This window comes from Pan paniscus, chromosome X, assembly GCF_029289425.2.
Source record: "Pan paniscus chromosome X, NHGRI_mPanPan1-v2.0_pri, whole genome shotgun sequence".
Classification (NCBI taxonomy): domain Eukaryota; kingdom Metazoa; phylum Chordata; class Mammalia; order Primates; family Hominidae; genus Pan; species Pan paniscus.
Window position 1 is genome coordinate 133,378,222 of NC_073272.2, and position 24,752 is coordinate 133,402,973.

Consider the following 24,752-nt stretch of genomic DNA (forward strand, 5'->3'; position numbering starts at 1 on the left):
AAATGAGATAAGTAAAACACTTGAGAACAGGAAATTTTTTATTCATCTCTCTCCAATACAGTACACTTTCAGAAAGGAGGTCTCTAATCCTCACCCAAGCCCTCAACTTTCTTCTCTCCATACCAGCCTGCCTACTCCACCCAGACTCATTCACACCCTGTCAGAATGCCCCCTAGAGCCTGCACTCTTAATCATTACACTCCATTGCTGAACTGGGAAGCAAGGGAGGCTAAAGGCATGAAACCCAGGGGTGCATTTGCTGGTAGTCTAGATGTTAGCTGATGGAGCCTGGAACTGAAATCAGAGAGGAACTAAAATCAAAAGGCATCTGCATATGATAAATGAGACAACTGAGACCGATGGGGTCTCAGTTGGAATGTAGGAAAATGATGTGAAGAAGGATGCAGGAAGAAATGAGACCTGGTGACTGAAAAGTGCAATGAAGGAAAAGGAGCAATACAGGTGCCTCAGTCCCTGGAAGTATCTCACAGTCAATAGAAGGGAAGGGGCTTTTAATTTCTATGTTACCATTTCCAGCTTAGAGGGAAATTGTTTCTACCTCCACTCTACTGACAAGAGAATTCAAATCTCTCAAACATATGCTTCATTACTCCAATATCAGGTACTGCAACTCAGTGAGACAGAAAGAAGAGGAGGAACATATGTTTTCAGAAAGTAAACAAATTCCAGTTTGGGGGCTGGTGGGGAGGTGGAGAGTAAGCACTCTAGGCAAAAGTGGTGTTTTTCCTGGAAGCTTCTAGAGGGCAGGGACAATGTCCTTTAATGTGCTTTGTTGAGCCCACTAGTGAGAAAGGTGGGCAGTGATGATGACAGCAAGAGGAGGTGAGTTCAGAGCCCTGTTAAATCAAGGGCATGAGTTCAGGACCTTGTTCAATCAAGGGCGATGGCCTGGGGTAAAAGAGTTCATCTGCATAATCTCCTCACCTCATGGTTGGCCCCAGAATGGTCTCTGGTTGCATATTGAGTCGTTTTTCTAAGCTCTTTTCATTAAACAGTTTTCAGCCTAATGACTGACTTCTAAATCAATAAAGGGCCCAGGAAAGGTTTATAACTCCCCCAGCCTCTGGCTCTACTAAAGCCACAGAATTTTGAGACCCGATTGAATCCAAAAGTTTTACTTTAAAACTGAAATGGCTTTAAACACTCAGTTTCCAGTTGGTTTTCCAATTGCCCTAATAATTAAAGAATTGCATTTTTAAAAACTTTGTAACCAAAATATGCCTTTGAGTTGGTGCCATGAAAGTCCACTAATTAAAGCCAGCATCTTCTGGGCTCTGATGAGAAATTCACCCTTTTATAATGGGATTACTAGAGCTTTGCTGTACAGATGAGCGGTTTGATTAATAATTTACATTTTTGAGGATATATAACTTCACTCATGGCCGTGGTTTGAGTTCCTAAAATTATCCTATTCAGTTTAATGCTATTGTATTTAGCCTCGGCAAATGAATTAAGTTTTGATTAGACATCAGTGTAATTATTCTCTCCCATACATTATTTTTAACCAAGAAAGGGGTTGTGACAGACTGGCGGACAGTTAAGAGTTGGGGATGCAATGGGGCTCAGCCTGCACAGAGCTGGAGTGTGGGCAGAACTGTCAGGCTAGTCAGGGGGAAAGAATTGTGAAATGGAGAAAAATGGCTCAGTACTCACTTAAAACCCCCACTACATAATAAAAACTAAATTAGCAAATGATTGAATCTCAAAAACATGTTTATCAACATTCAAGCAATTATTGAGTCACATATTAACTGTGAAGGAAAAAAGCTTTGCTTGAATAATGTCCCTAAACAGTTATTTCAAGCAGAAATGACTGGAGAAATTGCTGTGAGCTGACAGAAAAGGGTATTCTAACCAAGGTCAATTTTATTTAGGGGGAGTGGGAGAGACAGGAATCTGACAGAAGAGAGTCTAAAAACTGCCAAGAGCTGATGAAAACAGAAAATAAGGGAGAGAAACAACAGAAGAAGCACAGAAACGCTGCCCTCCCCCTCATTCAGAGATGTCTTTTTCATCTCCACAGAAAGCAGGTAGAAGAAAGCAAGCTTGCCAATACTGAGTGAGGATCAACTGAAGATCTCTAGACTTATACCAACCTTTTTCTCCTCTCTGCCATAATAGTGTGGACCAAAAAATGCAATTAAAATATGGCCTGAACCGACAAACCCCTCCTGATCTAGCTGCTTATTCATATATGAAATACACCAGATACTAGCCAGAAGAGAAGCTTCAGGAAGCTGAAAAAAGGATTGCTCCTGGCAGTATTGACACTTCAAACAGTACAGCTTCACATCCAAGAGTGCATAAAATAAACCCCTTTCCCAAAGAGTCTTTTGCCTAAGTACTCTTTCGTCTGTACACTGGAGCTGTTTGCATATATATCATCAATAAGTGGCAAAAGTTGTTGAAATACATCATGAACTCCAGCCTTGTCGAGGTTAATGTCTGTAATGATAATGCATCATTTATTTGGCACCACCTGGGGTAAAGCGGTCCACATAAATGAGCTGTCTAGATAATGCATGCATATGGTGTTTTACAGTTTTCAAGATACTTTCACATTCATTATTTCTACTTCACAAAAGTAAGCAGGACTGCAATTTTTATGCCCATTTTGCAGATAAGAAAACTGAGGCTACTGGAGTCTAAATAACTGCCCCAAAATATAAAGCTCATAAATGCAGATCTAGAATTTGAACTTGGATTTTCTGACTCCAAGTCCAGTGTTTCTTTCGCTGATCTTAAGCACTGAGGAAATTCATTTTAGCCATTTAAAATGGAAATATTAAGAAAAGGACAGTGAATGTAAGTTGGACTTTCCTTATTTACTTGTAACCACATTGTGAACATCACTTGGACCTAACGTAATACAGGAGCCACTGTGGCTTGTAGGAGTATAGTCCTCTATTAAATGTCCCCAAGTGCCACATTTAGTGAGTTCTTGGATCCCCCCCTAGAAGGCCAGAAAATCAAGTGTGCCAAGACTACGCATAAACATGGAACAGTAGTAGACTCTAAGCAAGGACCCGAAAACCTTTCAGATGAGATGATTTCCTGCTCGACCACTATTTTTCCTTTCTGATGAAGAGAGTTCAAGTTGTGGAATAGGCAACTTCCAGAAAAAACAAGGTATTGCCGCATATAAAAGAGTCTATTATCACTCAAAGTCAGTGGTATCTTGGGGAAATCTAGAATTATCCAACATCTAGAAAAGACCTGGATGTACCCCAAATATTTCTTGATAGTACAAGGCTGGAAATCATAATAAAATTCTACAAAGAAAATAGAACTCAAGGTTTAAAGGTATAGAGGTGGTAGTGAGATGACGAAAAATTCAGAATTCTATTCCATTTTTCTTCACAAGAACCACAAATCCAACTTCTCAATTTTGTTTTACCTCAAGTACATTAAGAACAAGGAAAGCCATGTCACGTGATGGCTCAGAAGAAGCTGTGGCATCAATGAGTTTCCTCATCTGTAAAATGGAGATAATTACAGTACAGACCTCATAGGGCTGTTGGGAAAATTAAATGAGATAATTATGTAAAAGTCAGCATCATATAGTAGGCACTTAATAAATCTTCACTATTGTTATCATCATAACTATTATAAGGTAGGGGAGAAGAAAAAGAAAAAGAGAAAGGAAAGTCTACTTTTAGTGGAGTTTTTCAGAAAGAATTAATTAAGCAGAAACAAAAAGCAATTGTGCTGCCCCATTTTACTAAGCACATCTAAGTAAATTAAATTTAGGAAACGAGGCAATGCAAAGACTGAGAATAAAGAACAACTTTTTAAAATGCTTCAATCATTATCAAAACAACATTAGCAATAGAGCACTCCAATCACTGTAGCAAAGGGCCCCAGGCTCATTTATGAGGGCAAAGGCTTCCTGCAAATGAAGACATAAAATCCAAATCGAGGCAGTAAGGATTGCTCGTGGAACTGTGCACATATTTGCAGAAAGCACTCACTGCTTAAATACCCACAATGTGGACTAGTGAAGGAATACCAAAGAGACTGTGGATCTAGGCCAAGATCAAGATGAGCTTTCTTCAACTTCATGTGATGGAGAAAATAGCTAGCAAAAGCCATCACATCAAATTTCACATGAGTGAAGTACTGGGATGGTTTTCTCACTAATTTGGTCTACCAGAATATTGGGGAGGGGATGTATTTTAGGGGAAAAACAATTGTGTCTCCTAATTTCAATTCATTGGAATAATAAACGGTCATAAGAAAGAAAAAAAGTGGATGCTCTCTTTTTCTTAGCAATTAATAATACATTATCTTGTAGTGGTCCCCAGTTTGAAGTCTCGTCTCTCCAAATGTTTGTTACAAAAGGATTTAGGGGCAATGTCTTCTGAAACATTGTACAAGTGCCTTGAGATCTGGGATCATGGTTTATTTTTCCTTGTTGGGTTTATTTTTTCTAAAAGTGAGGCAGGAAAAGAATGAGAAGAGGGAGTGAAACAAGATAAAGAATGAGTACCGATGGTGACAAGGTAAAGGGCACTAGCAATAATTAGCTCAGACATAATTTCATTGTCTCCATGTTCCTTTGCTAGGGTTGTCCTTCTGTCTATCCCCACAATTCAAGAAAGTGTGTGTGTGTGTGTGTGTGTGAAGTGAAAGAGAGAGAGAGAGAAAGGGAGAGAGAGATACAATTAGTAGATGCTGCCCCCATTTTCTACCCTCTGTTCACATGACTAGTATTCAGCCTCCAAGCTATAGCAGGCTTATCTGGGAGCTAATCCAACCAAAATCTTGTCAGAACTTTTTTTCTCTCCTAGTCTCACATTTTTGCAGATCTAGAAAACACAGTGGGCAAAGTGCAGAACTGGACAGAGGTGTAAATGCTGACGACCCGGGCCCTCAGATAGATAGCCATGTCAGCTACTGTGAATGTTAAAATGCCAGTATGATCACTCTACCACTCCCCTCCAACCACACAAGGATTGTAAGGTAACATCTGTGAGCTTGGATATTCTGGGAATTAAACAAATCACTAATACTCTGTTCTAAAAAGGGACCTTGATGCCCCAAAGAGTAAGATTCAGCTCTCTGCTTCAACCCAATTCTCATGTCACATCATTTCTTCTCACCCCACTTTCATCCAACAGATCAACTCCAAAACCAATCTAAGAAGTTCATGAATGCTACATGTATTTTTAAAATCTGTCTAAATTATTCATTCTATTACCAAATTGTTAGTCTCAACAAACTCTTCACAAGAGTCTGACTGCATAAATAGTTTAACAAATACTTCAAGCTTATATATTATACTTCGTATAATCAACCTAATACCCCCTGAGGCTTTGACCCAAGAAACTGTTGTGAATGTAGGCTTTATTAACTAATCTGAACAATTTTCTTAGCTAATTCTAAAGATTTCATTATAATACACAAAATAAGCTATAATCAACACACCTTACAATTCAGAGGTTAATTCTTGTAACAGTGCCATAAATCTCAAGCTTTGCAATGTCAAGCAGTCAGAAGTGTTATTTTTCTATCTGACCTCGATCCTCTCTTGGTGAGGCAAGAAAAAGGTGGCTGATTCCCTCTGCTTGAGGAAGGATAGAAGAAAGACTGATAATTAATTAATTACTAATTAATTGTGAATATCCATAATTAATTTTCCCAGTTATAGGAGGCAGCCTATGGGGATAGTTAAAAGAATAGACTCTAAGAGCCATGCCATCTGGGTTCAAATCCTGCCTTCGCCATTTATTTATTAATTTTGTGGCCTTGAGCAAGTTACTTAATCATTCTGTGCCTTAGATTTCCATCGACAAAATAAGGATACTAACATCTACTCATAATTATATTGTGAGGATTAAATGAATTAATACATGTAAACCACTTAAAAGAGCACCTAGCACATGGTGCCATATAAGTGTTTGCTATCATCACCACCACCACCACCTCCATCATCATCATCATCTTCCTAGCTGGGTGTTAGAATTGAAGGAGGTACTCCCCATCCTGCTATGATAGTCCTACTAAGTTAGCAAGGAGAAGTGTCATTTCCTACCCGTTCTGGCAATGCCACAACAGCTTCTCTTGCAATCATTCACAGGCATGGTAAGAAGTGAGAGTCACAAAGAGAGGAGAGGTCACCACTCACACCAATGGGAAAATCCTGGGCCAACAAGCCAGTGTCTGCCTCTTAAATGGAAATGGTCCTAGTGGTCAGAAGGAGTCCACATGTGTCCCACAAGCATCTAACTCATTCCTGGAGAAAATTGGGCTCAGTATTTAAGGAAACTTTTTTGTTTTTGAATCAAGCTGAGAGAAAATATTATTTATTCTTTCTGTAGAGATTTATAACCTTTATATACAGGTAAATAGAATGTCCTTGGACAATGATTTTTTGACAATACTCACCTTTCCAAAGATTGAAATGAAGCTTCTCTGAAAATGTGTTTTTTTAAACCAGAATTTCTCACTGGGAGGTTTTTAATAGCAAGCATTAATGCTGGAATGGTAATTTATAAATTATACTTAGTATTTGAAAGCCCAGTGCCCAAATAATGATGCCACTAAGCAGCACATCTAAAATAATCCCCAGAACTCACCTTGGAAAACCGCAGCATTCTGAATAATTAAGAACTTGAGCTCCATACTTGCAGACTGAAGCAGCTGTTCCATGTTCAGTCGTGCTGTTAGTTGGTATTTTTCTTCCATCTTTCTTGAGCAGCATGTTGGGCCCTTAGGGAGACATACTTGCAAATCTGATCCTGAAACGAACAAGGTTTTCATGTTTCAGTAAGCAGGATCTCTCTCTCACACACCCACACCCACACCACCCCCCCACCCACACATACTCACACATGGCAAACAGGGCAAACAATGCATTTCTTTTGAGATACAGTAAAATTTTGATTATTCAAAATTACGTTTCATCTTAACTAATCCCTGCTTTCTCCCAGTTGTCCTTATGGCTGACTCTTTTTGAATAACCATCAGAATTAATTGCCTAGGTTTGACTCATAAATTCTGCATAAACTAATTTATAGCACCAAAAACACATCACTGAACACCGATATTTAGTTTGTCTTTTAAAAGATCAATCTTCACTCCTATAATTTATTTTTCCTGATTATAATGTATGAATGAGAAGACAACCAAGAAACAATTTTCAAAATTCCAGTTATGATTTCCAAATGAAATGTATGTCTGGCCAACCCAATACTGCTTTTCAGGATAAATGATCAAAACATCAATATCATATCAAAGCTGTGTTGTTGTTTTAACTAAAGGTCTGAAGCAAGATACAAGTCATTCAACAAATATTTATTAGGTGCCTACTATATGCCAAGCACTGTGGTTGTAACAGTATACAAAGCAAAGTCCCTGCCCTCATGGAGCTTACATTCTGGGAGATAACAAACAAACAAAAATATAAACATAATGTCAAAAGGTGATAAATACTATAGAGAAAGTAAAACAAAGTAAGGAAAGGAAAACAAACTGTGGTATATCTATAAAATGGAATTCTATTTAGCCATAAAAAGGAATGAACCATTAATGCATACTACTGGAGGGACAAAACTCAAAAACATTATGCTATGTGAAAGAAGCCAGATCAAAAAGAAGCACATACTCTATGGTTCCGTTTATACAAAAGTCTAAAAAACAGAAACTAATCTAGAGTGACAGAAAGCAGTTCAGTCATTGTTAAGGGGGATGGTGGGCAGGAGGGGTAGGAGGAAGGGTTTATAAAGAGTAGTGGAGAAACTCTGGGGAGTGATGGATATGTTCATTATTTTTATTGTGGTAATGGTTTCACGGGTGTATATGCATGTCAAAATTATCAACTTGCACCCTTAAAATATGTAGTTTATTATATATCAATTATGCCTCGATAAAGGTGTCAATTGTTTTATTTATTTATTTTTATTTTTTATTTTTCTTGAGACGGAGTCTCACTCTCATTGCCCATGCTGGAGTGCAGTGGCGCGATCTCAGCTCACTGCAACCTCCACCTCCTGGGTTCAAGCGATTCTCCCAGCTTGTTTTTAATTTTGAAAAAGTAAAGTAAGGGAGATACAGAATGTGATGATTGTGGAGACTATTCTGTTTTGCATATGGTAGTCAGGGAAGGCATCTTCCATAAGGTAACATTTGAGGAGAGATGAGGAAGGTGAGTGTGAATCCGATGATTTTATATCCTCCACCAATACTAACAAATATTAGGGCTCAGTGAATATTAAGACCAATCTCCTTCCTCTCTTCAACTTCTGTCTTACTCAAACTCTTTCTCTTTTTTTTTTTTTTTTTTTGAGATGGAGTTTCGCTCTTGTCACCCAGGCTGGAGTGCAGTGGTGCTATCTCTACTCACAGCAACCTCCACCTCCCGGGTTCAAGGGATTCTCCTGCCTCAGCCTCCCAAGTAGCTGGGATTACAGGCATCTGCCACCACGCCTGGCTAATTTTTTGTATTGTTAGTAGAGATGGGGTTTCGCCATGTTGGGCAGGCTGGTCTCGAACTCCTGCCCTCAGGTGATCCACCCACCTCGGCCTCCCAAAGTGCTGGGATTACAGGCATCAGCCACGCCAGACTCTTTCTCCAATTAGCATTTGTTGATCTCCTTCTGTGGTGGCTGTGAATATGGGCATCTCAGATCTTCTACTGTGGGGAATGTAATTGACTAACGGTCCCAGCTGCTGCCCTTTGAATTCACCACCACATTGTGCCTAAGCCACATTCCCTGGGGGCTGCTCCCAGCCAATGACTGAGCATGGCAAAGATACTAAGTCCTGTAACCCAGGACTTTGCTCACAGGGGACTTTGGCTTGAGGACTCCCCATTGACCTTGCCAAACTTTCTTAAAACGGCACTGCAGTCTAAGATTCCTCCTACTCAACCTTCCTTCCTTTCCTCTCTCTTCCGCAAGGGTCAGACCTGCACCATGGTCTGATGGCTTTTCCGGCCTCCTTCAGCTCCCTCCTCATTTTCCTTCATAAGTGTTTTCCCCCAATAAATCCCTTGCACATCTATTCCATATTGGATTAGATATGAATCCAACTGGCATCTGCTTCTCAGAGAACCCAGTCTAACATACCTTCTATATGCCAGGCACTGTGCTACATGCTGGAGGTACGACTTTGAACAAGAGAAATTTAATCCCTTCTCCAAAGAAGTTCACCGTCTAAAGGGACTAGCAGAGATAAATAGCTAGTGCATAGTAAATGAGTGCAATAAAGCAAACTAAGAAGGTAGAATGAAAAAAAAATGTGTATATGGGATATAAGGATGACTCCCCTAAAGTTTTACAAGGTCCTCAGAAAAGCAAGTTTCAAGAAATCTTACTGAAGTCATACTAGAAAGCATATTCAGACATTTTAGACAGTTTTTCAATAATTGGAGGTTTTATTTTTTTAAAAAATGAGGGGAGACTAGTTAGCCCTAAGTCACCAGAACATTTATTTTTATTACAACATCTTATTTCCCTAGGAATTTCAGTTGATCATGTCCTTAACTTATGTGTCCAGATTTTCTTAATTTAGGAATGAAATTCATCAAGTTTTGCCTCACATGACATCACTGCTGGGGTCCAGGGTATTGACTCCAAGCTCTCCACTTCACCCTTCTCAAGGGAGCTGCTGACAAAAGCAGTAAAGGAGAACACAGATAATACATATCACCAAACTGAACCCAGCACTGTAATTTATAGTACTAGATGGAAAGGTGATATTTAATGTCAAAATACCATTTGGGGTCTGCAGACATAGAGTTCAGATTTATCTCCTATAAATTTCAATCTCATATACAAGCCTTAGACTGATTTTCAATATGGTCTAAGCTTAAAGCTTTATGATTATCTTCAGAAAAAGTAAAGAAACAGCTAGTTCTAGCTCACCGTGTTCTTACTACATGAAGTTACAAAATGTAATGCTATTCTAGGAATAGGAACTGATGCAGTTTACTGGACCAAGAAGGAAAAGAGTCTCCTTGGGTAAGAGTAGCTAACCTAAATTTAAACAATGCTGGTTGGGACACATATGTAGACATGAAAAATCCTATGTGGCAGGTACATTCACATACAAAGTTCCTGTTCATCTAGCAAGGCTTTATTTACTTTCTTGATAAACTGATGCCTAAGTAGTACATGTTCAAAATATCATATTTAAATAAGTTCATAAAATTAATCGTTATAGATAAAATACTTTGTGTTTCTAAATTTGCATTGACAATCACTTCCAGTTTTCAGGAATGGTTGAGTTTATTTGGCAGGGTGACTGTTAGTACTTGTCCTATTCCCACCAGCTCTAGGTAGTGGGAGTTATCAAATAAAAGGGCTCAGATCTTTTCTCAGTGAAGTGCTATGAGTGGTTCAGATCTTAGAAGGTAACAAATTGTTGCTTGATGTACCTACATGGGTCCGGGAATGACTCTTTGAACTACCATGACACCAGTTTGATTTGCCTTTGATATGATAATTCATATAGTAATTTAGAGCTTGCATACAGTATGTCCCTTCCCTGAGTTGGCCAAGTCTCATCATTTTATAAACTCCCACCACCTGAAGAATCAGGTAAGCCAAAAATCTTTAAAAGAATAAAACTTCAAATGAGAACTTTTGGGAAAACATGTCAGATGTCCTGAAGAAAGGTATATATTATATCCAAATATAAGTGGATATGTTGCAATATTTACCCTCCCTCCCAGTTATTACTGCTTGGTTAATGAGTGAACTGGTATAATTGATCTATGGGCTAAAAGTTAGCTATAGATTTAAGGAAATACAACATCCATAAACTGATTAAGAATTCAGAATTTCCAAACCAGGAAGGAGAGAAATACATGCCAAAGGAAAAGATATTTTGTATTAAGTAAATTTCATATAAATTTCAGTAAATTTCACAGACCAGCTTTTAAGAAAAGCCCCATCACAAGACAGCATGAGGAAGAAGCCTAGGTGAGCTAGGCATGCCTAAATGAAATGACAATAATGAAATATAACTATTTCAATGTATGGACATGTGCATGAAAGAAATAAAACAGAAAGAACACAGAAAACAGAAAGAAACAGAAAAAGAATTTAGAGGGAATTCTCATTAAGTAAACAAAGAATTAACCTGGAAACTGAATCCCAAATGGAATGAAGAAAAATTAAACCAAAAGCAGATGACTAAGGAGATAAGCCAAGAACTGGTACGTACTTGCATGAATAAAAGCAGAAATGTAAATTCAAGAAATAAGATGCCACCTACAAAAGACATACTAAATACAAAAGCACTCTTTAAATATATGAGGGACAAAGGAAAATTAAAAGAAAATAACCCCTTTATTAGATATAAGGGACAAGTAATTGTGGAGCCCAGCTATCAAAGAGGAGTTCTCACTTTATTATTATTATTTTTTTTTTTGTAAAAATGGAATTCAGCTGGGAAAAAGGAATGGAGACAAGCAATATAGCCTGGGATGGAGATAAGGAGAAGACTTAGCAATTGACTATTCAAATGAGCCAGAAAGGTTCAGCTCTTTAGGGCTTAATAACTTGCATTCCCAGACGCTAAAAAAATTAACTGAAGTCATTACAGGGCTGCTAGTTCCCATTTATATTGAAGGGTTAAAAAGTACCTTCATACTATAATCTCCTCTCCTAAACTGTAAGTTCCTGAAGAGCAGAGAATGACTCCCATCTCCTTTGGGATACTCCTTCACTCCCATTCAGCCCTGTACACGTAGTGTTGAATTAATGAGGGCTGCAGATTGAGAATACTAACAAAGAACTTTGTGTCTGTCTATATCTAAGAAGAGCGAGTGGAGTCTGGGCATGGTGGCTCACACCTATAATCCCAGCACTTTGGGAGGCTGAGGTGGGAGCATCCCTTGAGCCCAGAAGTTTGAGACCAGCCTGGGCAACATAGTGAGACCCCGTCTCTATAAAAAAATTTTTTTTAATGTAGCTAGGCATGGTAGTGCATGCCTATGGTTGCAGCTATTTGGGAGGCTGAGGAGGGAGGATCACTTGGGCTCAGAGGTCGAGGCTATAGTGAGCCATGATGGCACCACTGCACTCCAGCCTGGACAACAGAGTGAGACCCAGTCTCAAAAAAAAAAAAAAAAAAGATAAAAAAGAAAAAAGATCAAGGGGAGGCAGATGACCCTGAAAACGTTACATCTGTACACTTAACTTGGATCTTGGAAAAATATTTTAAAATACCAAAAAAGTAAACTACCAACGCCTGGCCAACATGGCGAAACCCCATCTCTACTGAAAAAAAAAAACAAAAAAAAAACAGCCAGGCAATGATGGCACACACCTGTAATCCCAGCTACTCCGGAGGTTGAGGCACGAGAATCGCTTGAACCCAGGAGGCGGAGGTTGCAGTGAGCTGAGATCGTGCCACTGCACTCCAGCCTGGGAGACAGAGTGAGACTTCGTCTCGAAAAAAAAAAAAAAAAAAATTCCAAACATCTTGAAGATACAATAAATAGATGTTTCAGTTGAATGAACTATGAAGTAATTTATTACTAATTATTTTAAGACAACTTCTCGCACATTGGGTCCAGTCATACAAGTAAAAGGGGATATTTGAGCTATGGAAGCTTTTCTTCTGGGGGATTACTCCACTCCTAGAGGCTAACCACAGATGGTCCACAGAAGGCTTTCTTCTGAGGCATACTCTTGTGACAGGAGATCTTTTCAGGCCTGGCTACCTGTGGCTTGGCCTTCTTGACCTCCATCACAGACTCTTTCCTTTGGGCCCACTTCTCGCTCTTTGTTAGCTCCATTTAAATATCTGACCTTTTAGACTGCTCCTGGTTTTCTTTAGTCACCTCCCCCAGGAGTGGGACTTCAGCTTCTCTTTGCTATGAAGTCCTATGCTTACCACATTCACTTGGAGACCCCATTCCAGGCCTAATCCCTGTCCATACTTGGAAGAGGAAAGCCAACAGTGTGTATAGGGCTGTTTCAATGTGTCAGTTCTATTGGATTTTTATTCCAAATCAGCATTAATGGCTTCGAGGTCAGTATCATCACAGGCACTAGTGGGCAGCAAATAACAAAACACTTATGATTCCTCAGGTCAAGTTGTTTACAATTTAATCCTAGCCCTATCACTTGCTAGCTGCACAAGCAAGGGTAGGTTATTCAACCTCTACCTAACTTTTTGCCCTTATCTATAACATGGGATCATCAATAGTACTTAGTTATTACAAAAATTAAGTGAGATTATGCATGTGAAGCTCTTAGTCTTTTTGATACAAAGTAAATATTCAATATGCATTAATTAAAAGTAAACCAAAGATAAATTCATGCTGAGAGACTAGACTTTCACACAAAATAATAGCTAGAGAACAGTAAAAGTTGGTATACGGTTACGTGACAAAATATGCAGTGTATTTTCTGAGGTGGAAGAAATAGTCTACATTCTAATTAGGTTAGTGGTTACATGGGTGTACACATTTGTCAAAACTCATCAAACTCTTCACTTAAAATGAGTGCATCTTATTGTTTGTAAATTATATCTCAATAAAGTTGACTTTTAAAATATGTGATATAGACAACATTTGCTGGATAAGGGAATGCTCACCAGAGGCTTTAGGAGTCAAAGAAGACTTCCAGGAGAAGGTGAGGCTTGAGGTAGACCATACAGAATGGAAAAGATGTGGAGAGGCCAATGGGTGAAATGTGTTTGGCAACAGTGGAATAACAGGGCAAAGCTAACGTAACTGCAGACTGGCTAGACCCTGGGGCGTAATAGCTTATCAGGTAAGACGGACCCAAATTTGAAGGGCCTTGAATGCAGGCAGAGACCTGTGGGCTTGACTCCTAGGCAGTAATGGACCACTGGAGCTTCTCAAGCAGAGACATAATATGATGAAGAGTGCTGTTTAGGAAGATTAGCCATACACCTTGAAATTGGGAAATGGACTAAATAATCCCTCAAGGTCACTTCCAGGTCTCTGATTCTCTAATTACCTTTATCATGTTCTATATGTTGGTTATTTTACTAGACTGCAATTTTAGTTAATAACTACAAATTGTCAAAAATCACATTAAAGAACAGAAAAAATATTAATGTAGACCTTGATCCTTACACTTTTCTAAGAGCAGATAAAGCATATTCAAACAGCAACAGAAGAGAATGAATCGTCAGGGCTCAGTAACAATGAAAATTGAAATCTTTTCTACATATATATATGATGATTTGACACATTTCATTGCCAAGGTCTGCTTTATGAATGGCAGATTATTTTTTTTTTGCTAACAAAAGTACTTTGTGCTGAAAATAATAATGCATCATCATTAAATTAATATTAAACAAAAGAATTAATGATATCCCAAACTGGTTGCTTCATGACTTGTAGGGAAAATAATAGATGCCTATTAAAATCATCCAAAGGATTAAGTACAGGTTGCTCTACTGATGAACCAAAAAAAGCCATAACAGGCATTTTTTAAAAGGTATTTTTTAAAATGCAGGACAAGTCAATTTGCCATCCAAAAATATGAACTAATTTCCTTAGCATATAATAGTGACTTGCTATTGGAATGACGCCTTTTCCCCTAATTAATCATTATCTAAACCACATCTTACACGCTCATTTAATTTCTCACTAATCAAGATAGGAATACAGATGAAAGAAATGGCTGCATTAAAAACCGGTGGGGAAAGTGATGATTGCTGGCGAAAGAAATCATCTTAGGGAACCCAGCTGAAGGTTACCCTTCTGTTATTTAGCCTGAAAGAACATGACCTTGCAGAGGGCGCACCTGGGTATCAGGAGCTCAGACTTTAAATCAAAGACCGTGCCTGGGGCCACCATGGACTCTGCCTCTGTAAAAGGCAGGCCAAAATGTCACTACCACACTGGAGTACTGGGAGTTTAAAGCAACCCTGGAGATAAGCCATTCTCTAAGCCCGAAAATTAAAGAATGAATTACCTTTATCTTTACTGCCAACTGTCAATTAACTGCCTATCATTTCATGCCCAGTAAAGGTTGAATCCCCGGATCACTACACTCTCCCATAAAGAGGTTCTTCCTGGACCACTTTACCAACCAGTGGTCAACATGTGCTCTGAGAATACAAATTCACGGATTATATCCACCTTGCCAAAGTGGTGAACAATTCATTCATCCAACATTTACTGAATGCCTACTTTATGCCAAGGACTATGCCCAGCCCAAGGAATATAATAATGAACAGGACATGGTCCCTGCACCAGAGTTCATGAATTGGTGTAGAAAATGGACTCTCAAATTAACTAGAAACCTTTCACTCATTCTGGATACTTCACTCACACCCTCATCTGCTATAGCCAAATGTCACCAAATGCTACTGATTTTGCTTTCTAAATGTAATCATTCCCCTCCTTTCCATTGCTGCCTCATCACCTCACCTTCTTTCACTTGGACAACTAATAACAGCCTCCAAACTGGCCTTCCTGCCTCTATACCCTTCTCCACCCAAGTCCCAGAGAGATATTTCTAAAGTACATATCTGATTATGTCATTCTACTTCTTTAAAAACCTCCAAGAAAATGGAGTAAGGGCACAGGGGTGTGAAAGTGGGTGGCATCTTCAGGCACTGCCAAGGAACCTGGCAAGGCTAAAGGGAAAATTGAAGTGGTGGAGAGTGGCAGAAGCCAGATGACAAGGAGCTATGTGAACCCTGCTATAAGATGACTACTCGTTATCTTTGGACTGGATTCCCATGGGAAAGAATGTTTATGGGAGCAGAAGGAGATGAACTCCAAAAGCTTTCTGTCCATTGAATTCCCATGGAACTCTCCAGTCTTTGTAAAGACACTTCTCACACTCTCCATATTGCAACAAAGTTATATATGCATGCCTTATTTCCACTAGATTTAAGTTCCTTGAGGGAAGGACCCTTGACTGATTCATCTTTGTGTCTCAAGGGGCCCATTGTAGTTTGGGCTTGATGTTCTCCCCTTTCACTTGGAGGTAATGTCAGAACTTCAAGAGAGTTCAGTTTTAAAGGAACTGGGTCAGATTAATTGATGCTACTAGAGCAACTTTTAGAAAAGCGAAAGTATTCACACACATACACGCACATCATTGATTATTTAGATGAGGGGAAACACCCTAATAAAAAGAAAACTGGGTTGGAGAACAATGCCAGCTATGCTGGAGTTGGGATGCAGAATCTTCTAGTTTAGAATTCTGCCAGAGGGACTAAACTGAGGTAATTTTCCTGCCTCCCCTAGTCACTTCTTCACTAATTGTTATTCTACTCAGATAAGTAGCTGAGATCCTGTCTTTCAGAAGATGTTTAATTTTTATTTTTCAGATACAATCTTTAAATATGCAGACCTGAGGCAGAGCTGAGAATTTCAACACCCTAGGCCCAATCTAAGTGCTAGGTCCCTCCCCAACATGTATGAAATCACATCAGAGGGAAAAGAGCTCTTCCCTATCAAAGCTAAAATGTTATTATCTGCTCTGCTACCAAATCAGCTGTGTGACTTTATCAAGTGTGTTCCCAAATCTGGGCCTGTTTTCCTCAAAGGGATTGGACTAGCAAATCTAAGTTTCCCAATTGTAGGGTAATCAATATTCACTGAGCCCATTCTCAACCGGGCATTGGGAGGACACAAAAGAAGCAAAGGACTTGCTTTTGCCCTTTTAGGAAGGCTTTGTCAATATCACTTGAATATACATGAATACGGATATGGGGCTAAGGCAAAGACCAACAAGTTGGCCTTTATAGCATTGTATCCCGAGTAATAACCACATGTCCTTTTACGTATATGCCCCTGTATCTCCAGAGGCCAACTAATGGCAGATATCCTCCTGATGGATGGCATGCAGTGGCAAAGGGAAAAACTCTGAAATCAGACAGACCAGAATGTGAACCTCAACTTGGCCATCCACTTAGCTGTGTGATCTTAGGCAAGTTACTTAATCTCTGAGCCTCAGTTTCCTTACCTATAAAATGGAGACAATAACACCTACTCTCAAGGTCGTTGTGAGAATTAAATTAAACTCTTATTTAATGTTTTCCAAACACATGCCTCCATTTCCTGCTTCCCTGTTTCGCTCATGCTTTTCCTGTCTCTGAAGCACTCTTTCCCTAGCTTCAGCTATTAAAATATTCTCATCCATAAGGTCTCTCTCAGGTGTCTTTCATGTTTCTCCCCTCCTCTCCAAATGAACTCTTTGAGCTGTTATCTCTCAGAATTTTCAGTACATTTTGTACTTCTCTAACAATGTGTTTTGCAATCTAGGTTTTGTAGTCATTGGTATACCTTTCTTATCCCTACTATTAAGTTATAGGTTTCTGTGGGCAAGAGCTATATTTTGGCCATCTCTGTATTCCCTGACATGGCCTAGTGTCCAGTACATAGTACACACTCAATAAATGGTTGCTGAATTAATGAACAAATATTAGTCAACAATGACAGCCTACTTCCTATACATAGTAATCTCCCTGTCTCTTGAGGCATTCAGGCATAATTTGGGTAGCAATGTCATATACCACAGAATGGACTCCTACACTAGGTAGGAGGGAGGCTGAATCTGATGACCCCCAGGGTTCCTTTCTCTCTGTCTCCATGAAGGCCACACTCTAACTCACTAATCTCTTGACACACCACAGTTGTCACTGGTATGCTCTGATAATGCATCAGAGGAGAGATGCCCCACAGCTATAAATGTTAGAACTGGTCTTTTTGTCATAAGCAAGTGTGACAGCATTTCTTCAGAGAATATCTCATCTGTGAAAACCATATATTTACCACTTTGCACGCAAGTTGTACCTAAAACTCAGTATGCCTGAATCTAAAAAGGAAGCCTTTTACTTCACAGATGTTCTGGCTTCTAAAATTCCCTGTAGCTGATCTTTCAGCAAACCACAAAGACCAGGTGGAAAGCTGCAGTAGATTGCAAGTGCACCACTGCCTTGATCCTACAGATCCTGCAAAAAGGTTTTTCAGGTGCATAATAAGCAACAATTGTCTTCCCGTGGCAAAAATGCTTAGAAAAAATATTATATTTTTTCAGAAAAAAAGTCCAACAAGAATGATGAGGTAAGACCTAAAGCCCATGGTGAAATGGCTTAACCAAAGTAGTAACTCACCAATGATGACACATGTAGACATTACTGGGCAGAAACATTTAGGTCAGGTAAAGGGGGAAAGAGTGTATTAGTTTCCTAGGGCTTCCATATCAAATTACCTCAAATTGGGTGGCTTAAAACAACTGAAATTTATTCTCTCACAGCTCTGGTGGCCAGAAGTAGATCTGTCTTGTTTCAGGCCTCTTCTTCTGATCCAGTGACTTGGATAAGACTCATTGTTTCAGACCTCTTTTTCTGATCTTGTTCAGAACTCTTCTTCTGATCCAGTGACTTGGGTAAGTCATTTTATTTCCCAGGTCCTTAATTTAACCATTTAAAAAATGAGTTAACAGTAGTTGCCACCCATATCCCCCTCAGGAAGCACACTGACATTTTTGACACTTTACAACTAACTTTAAGTCATTTTATTTCCCAGGTCCTCAATTTAACCATTTAAAAAATGAGTTAACAGTAGTTGCCACCCACATCCCTCTCAGGAAGCGCACTGACATTTCTGACACTTTACAACTAACTTTAAGATTTCTTCAAACAAGTTCCTCCTTACAGTAGAGAGTTCTGGTAAACTGGTATGATTCAGAAGGCCCCAGAAAGCTCTCCTCTATATGGTGGGTTGAATGGTGTCACCCCCCCACCCCCAATATATGTCCATGTCCTAATCCCTGGAACCTGTAAATGTGACCTTATTTGGAAAAACGGGTCTTTGCAGATGTAATTAAGGATCAGGCTAGAGATCTTCCTCCAGCACAGGACAGAAGGAGTAGTGGGGAGGGAGGCAACCCAGAACACCTGGATAGGACTGGACTGGAGAGGTGTCAATCCTCCTGGATTATCTAGGTGGATCCTAAATCCAAAGACAAGTGCCCTTATAAGAGACACACAGAGGAGAGACACAAGAAGAGTAAAAGGCCATGTGAGGATGGAGGCAGAGATTGGAATGATACAACCACAAACCGAAAAATGCCTGGAGCCACCAGAAGCCGGAAGAGGCGAGGAATGATTCTCTCTGAGAATCTATGAAGAGAGCACAGCCCTGCTGACCCATTGATTTTGGACTTCTGACCATGAGGGCTGTGAGAGAATAAATTTCAGTTGTTTTAAGCCACCCAATTTGAGGTAATTTGATATGGCAGCCCTAGGAAACTAATACACTCTCTTTCCTCCTCTACCCAACCTAAATGTTTCTGCCTAATAATATCTAAATGTTTCATCATTGGTGAGTTACTACTTTGGTTAAGCCATTTCATCAGGTGTTGTCTTCATGTATAGCACTCTGTGAGTAATGCCCTCATACCTCAGGGCTAAAGACTTTACTAGGAATCTTCCTCTAGCACAGGACAGAAGGAGTAGGGGGGAGAGAGGCAACCCAGAACACCTGGATAGTACTGGCGAAGTGTTAAAAAGGGGGGAAAGATCAAGAAAAAGATAAACAGGGACTAAAACCAAATTTTCTGTAAGGTCAGCTTTGAAGAAGTAATATTAATAGAGGTCGAATACTACTTTAACAGCAATAGTCCCATATAATAAGAAGGAAAAAGTCTTGCAGAAGCAAAAAATACTAATAATATTGTCTCCGTTGTTGGCCCATATTCCAGAAAGTCTGTTAGAAGAATGCTCAGGCCAGTCTAAAAGCCTCATTCTCACTGCTCAAAGGCCTTTCTTTTGTTATGCTTACCAAATTAGGCATATTTTGAATACATGAAAAAAATTGTTTCAAGCTATTAGCAATTGAATAATCATAAAGGGAGCTAGGCAATAATGAAAGATGCAGATCAGTCTGGGCCTCTAGCACAACTCTGAATTTGATATGAGCTTTTCTTCACATTCCCCCATCCTGGTCTTCAGCATTCCTGGAGATGTTGTTTAACAAGCTCCCAGGCAAATCTTTCCAATGCCCAACTGCCCTTACTGTTAAGATGCTTCTCCCAGCTCTAATAGCTAACTTAAATTTCAGTTTCAAGCTATTGCGCCTTGTAATTACATTCTCGGCCACTGTAAATAATCCGTGCCCTCTATTATATCTTTCCCCTTTCCCTATGATAGGAACCTGTGGAAAAAGGAATCAGTTGCCTTGTTAGTACAACATACACACTGCACCTGAGCAAAATGCAACCAAAAGAAAATCAAACACTCACTCTTGATCCCCAAGTGAGAAGCGCTGTTATTGATCTTTTCCTTTTTCCCATTCTTCAGCTTATCCGAGTGTCTATACTAACGTGCTCTAGTGCTGTGGCATTTATGCCATCTTGGGGAATAGCTGTGTAAATGCTCCAGTAATTTTATACATCTTCAACATAGTGTTGTGTTAGAACTTGAGTATCTGAAGGACTGGGAAGGATAGATTTTCCTCCTTCTCCTACCCTCATGTAATGCAAATCAGAATCCTCACTAATTCACCCTCCTTCTGCATGTTACTAAAGTCTAGACTTGGTGGCAACCCTTTGCTGTGGAAGAGATTTAATGGAGGAGAAAGTGCACAGGAGTAGAGTTGGCAAGCAAAGCACTGCAGAGCAACTATAAGAAACTTGGAGACACAAGAGTTCTTGGTAAGCTGACACTGGAAGCTAGAGGACATTGTTTCCAAAACACCCACACGTACATTAGTGAATTCACTTTTCTCTGAACCAAATGTTTCCTAAAATTGAGGGAAATATTAGGTTATGAATGCAACACATAAAAGACTTTTCAATGATGCTCAGTAATAACTTTTTTACTCCTTGCTTTCTTCAGGAGCTATGAAAAACACAAATAAATTATCCAAACAGGTGATTTGGAGATTTCCCTTCCATTCCTATGATTTTAGTGAAAAACTCAAAAACAGGTAAGAGTAACTTCATTCTCCCATCAAATCGTGGGTGATTCAGACACAGAGATCTCCAGATCCCAGTGTGGGCTCCAAGAGGTAGCACCAGGAGGGCTCTAGATCAAGCGGAATGAACCAAGCCCGGATCCAGAGTCTCCCTGTGGCTTGCCAGTCTTATATAACTTGTCTTCAGAAAACCACCAGCTCTTGAGAGGACAGCAGTTTGGTTCAGGAATATCTGCCTCATTTATTTTTTAGTTTTTTTGTTTGTTTGTTTTGTTTTGTTTTGTTTTTTTGAGACAAGATTTTACTCCCATTGCCCAGGCTGGAGTGCAATGGTGCAATCTTGGCTCACTGCAACCTCCACCTCTCAAGCTCAAGCGATCCTCCCACCTCAGCCTCCCAAGTAACTGGGATTACAGGTGCACAGCACCCTGCCCAGCTAATTTATTTTTTATTTTTGTAGAGATGGGGGGTTTTGCCATGTTGCCCAGGCTGGTCTTGAAATCCTGAGCTCAAGCCATCTGCCCACCTCAGACTCCCAAACTGCTGGGCGGCATGAGCCCCCGTGTCCAGCCTGCTTTTTACTTTTTAAGGGAAAACTGAAAGGGAAATGGTGACACTATGAGGCCAGTTGGCCCAAACTGTGCTGACCATGCATGTCTTAGGAGTGCTGGGTTCAAGGTAGCTGATGCTACACTGGGTTGAGGCAATGATGGAAACAGGTTGATACAATCATTGAGGCAGTTCAACTCAAAGGATGACCTTCACCAAACAGGAAAAGAAATACCTATAACCCCAGGCTGCTGGGCTGCCTTCGTGACGTAGCATTCCCACAGGTTCAAGCCACTGGTCTTCCCATTTCTTCCTCTTTCCCCCTCAATCAACGTGGGGACCACTCCATACATGGCCGTCATCTGTCTACATGTCTGCTTCTCCTACCAAGAGCAGGGAGAGGGGAGTATTTGAATTTGAATCCCTAGCATCTCACACATACTGGGTTCTCAAAACTGATTTGAGGAGTAATTCCTACAAATGCTGAACCCATCACAAGAGTAATCATTAGGAACATGGCTCTGGAACCAGACTAACTGGGTTTGATTAATTTCATAGCTATTTGATCTTGAACAAGTCATTAAACCTCTCTAAGCCTCAGTTTCCTCATCTGTAAAATGGGGGAAATAATGCTATCCACCTGGTAGTGCTGTTGTGAGGATTAAGTAGGATGTTGCCCATAAAGAGCTTAGCACAGTGCCTGGCTCAATAAATGTTAACGATTATTAGCACCGCCCCCATCACAGGTGCTCAATAAAAACTTGCTGAATTGAAGTCACACTAGTGGGAATGACTAGCAGATGTGAAGGCAACCTAGGCTTTTTTTTTTTTTTTTCCTTTTTAGTTTTTCCCACCTCACTGCACCAGATGACCTCTGTGAATGTTTTTTCTGTTTGTTTTTGTTTTTTAAGAAGAGAAAAAGGATAGAATAGGGGATACTTAGGCTGCACTTTTGCACTGATACCCATTTTTCATTCGGGGCAGAAAACCAAGTCTGGCAAAGTCAGGCACATGATTTTCCAAGAAATATAACAAGGCTATTAAAAACCCTAAATTAAAATTGTATAATGAGCATGAATCTGAATACATTTAAATGTCCTCTAGATCCAGTAATTCCAGCAACATCCTAATATATTTTTAAGTGTGTTTTTGCAACTGTGAGGAGACCAAGGCTCTAAAACCGCAGAATTTCTTCAGGGGTGGGGGTGGAGCGGCAACACACAATTGTCATGAAAATTAACCCCTGAAAATGCACAGGACTTTATTACCAAATGGATGCCTGAGGAGATTACTAGATTTTTAGGGTCTTTACTATAAAGAGAGCAACCTGCATGCCTGAAATAATTAAGAAGAAGAGACTCAATTATCCAGTAAACTGAAATTTCAAACCACCCTGCTTACCTAAATGAGAAAAGCTGCTTAGACTAAAGCGTCATTACTTCTATTTAGACGAGCCTTAGCAAAGATATACAAGGAGCTAAAGAATGGGACCCCACATTCTTCCCTAAGCCACAACAATGCCTGTTTATGTAAATAGGATTTTCAATAACACAACAGAATCTGAAAAAAATGTTTTCATTGTTGTCTCTGAAAACATGCAAATGCAGAAGATGAAAGTCAAGGGGCTTTCACTATGATGGGCACTGAATACCCTAAAATATTTATTCTACGTGAATCTGAGCCTGGATTCCAAGTGCATCTAAGAAACAGGCAATGAGGATTTCTCCTTTAAAAAAAAACATCTGAGTGCAATATGAGGAGGCACAAAGGTTTCTCTGACTCCATGGCAAGTTGAATGCATATGCAAAAAAAACCCAGTTTAAAAAGAAATAAAAATAGTAGTAGATATCTATTTACCTTTATTTGGCAGCCCCTTCCAAAATCTGGGCCAAAATATAAATATCCTCGCCTCCATCATCATCACTAGATGACAATCAAACACTCCTACACGACCATAACAACCTCCAGGCACAAACTAAAAGCTCATTAAAGAGTATATGAAGGCTATTTCTAGAAGAACTAAACAAAGAAGGAAAGAACTATTAGCAAAATTAATTAGACGATTCATACTTTTGACAACTATTACTATTTGTTTAAACTCAAGTGTCTAACTCCTTTACTGACAGGTATTGATGACTATAGCGGTACCACATATCTAGAGTTTTAAACTGACCTTGTAGCTTTTTGATTCAAGAACTCAGGTTTTGACCTGTACTCCGTATATCAGCCTTCCTGTTGCTGTTTAGGCAGCTGATAAGAGACAGAAATCCTTCTTGCTCATTAGGCCACTAGCTGCTGTTAAGCAAAGGGCTGGGGAGGGGCGTGCTCAGTGGCCCAGAGGAATGTGCCAGGCTCCACATATAAAGCCAGCTCCGATCTGGGGTTAAGAATTTAACCTTAAAAGGCTGACAAGTCATAAATTTGCTTGAGGTTCATATATATGTGTGACTTTCACAGTTTATATTTCCTAGCCAGGACCCAGAGTCAAAACATGCCTCCTGATTAATGAATGGTACTAATTGTTATTCCTGACTTGAGAACATTAGTCTTTATCCATAATATTTTCTTAAAAAACACACAATCTCATACCTAAAACTCTCTGGCTTAAGGGAGTTTGGATAACCAGTTAGAAAAAAAAAAATAGGAAGAAGAACCTAATGTTATCTGTTACTTGGTGCTACTATTTTGGTAGTCAAGATTGACTAAAAGGCTTCCATTTAATTGTGTCCATCAAGCAAAGTGCAAAGGAATGTCCTCCAAATCTAAACATCTGAGATAAAGCAACTATCTGCGACTCTATGCAAAAAAATGAGCTGGGGGTTGGGGTGGTGGGAAGGTGGGGGACAGGGCTTAAATGTCTTCAAGCACATTTTGTCTAACTTATCTTGTTAAATATTTATACATAAGTGCATAACCTAACAACCTTGGCCAAGCTTGGAAGAGATAATAGATACAGGACAAACAACAGAGCCCCATAAGTATAAAGACAGAAAAAATACCAAGGAATAGTCCAATTGGAATACAATCTCTAACCTGCAGTCAAAATTGAAACTGGGACAATAAAACCCCACAAGCAAAACAATGTCCCTGAAGTGTGATAACTTCATCAGGGAAAAGCAGGTTATAATTTGGTTAGCTTACAAGGTAGGTGTCAGTTTTAACCCACACTAGTGCTGTTTCAAAGGGGCTCCCTTACCTTTAGAAAAAAGGAAAGCATTCAATGTAAGAAAAGAGATTTCTAAGAACAAAGATGCAATTTTCATTTATTGAGAGTTATGACAAGGTGAGACAGAATGTAAACTACATAGCAATG

General features: G+C 39.5%; 1 protein-coding gene across 1 annotated transcript in view; it reads right to left on the reverse strand.

The window, feature by feature from the left end:
* The window catches only part of GPC3 (glypican 3), a 455,110-nt gene that overhangs the window by 415,604 nt on the left and 14,754 nt on the right, over nt 1-24,752 (reverse strand). Inside the window, exon 2 of the mRNA XM_003814501.5 lies at nt 6,600-6,761. Coding sequence (XP_003814549.1) covers nt 6,600-6,761 — 162 coding nt within the window. The remainder of the gene's footprint in view (nt 1-6,599; nt 6,762-24,752) is intronic.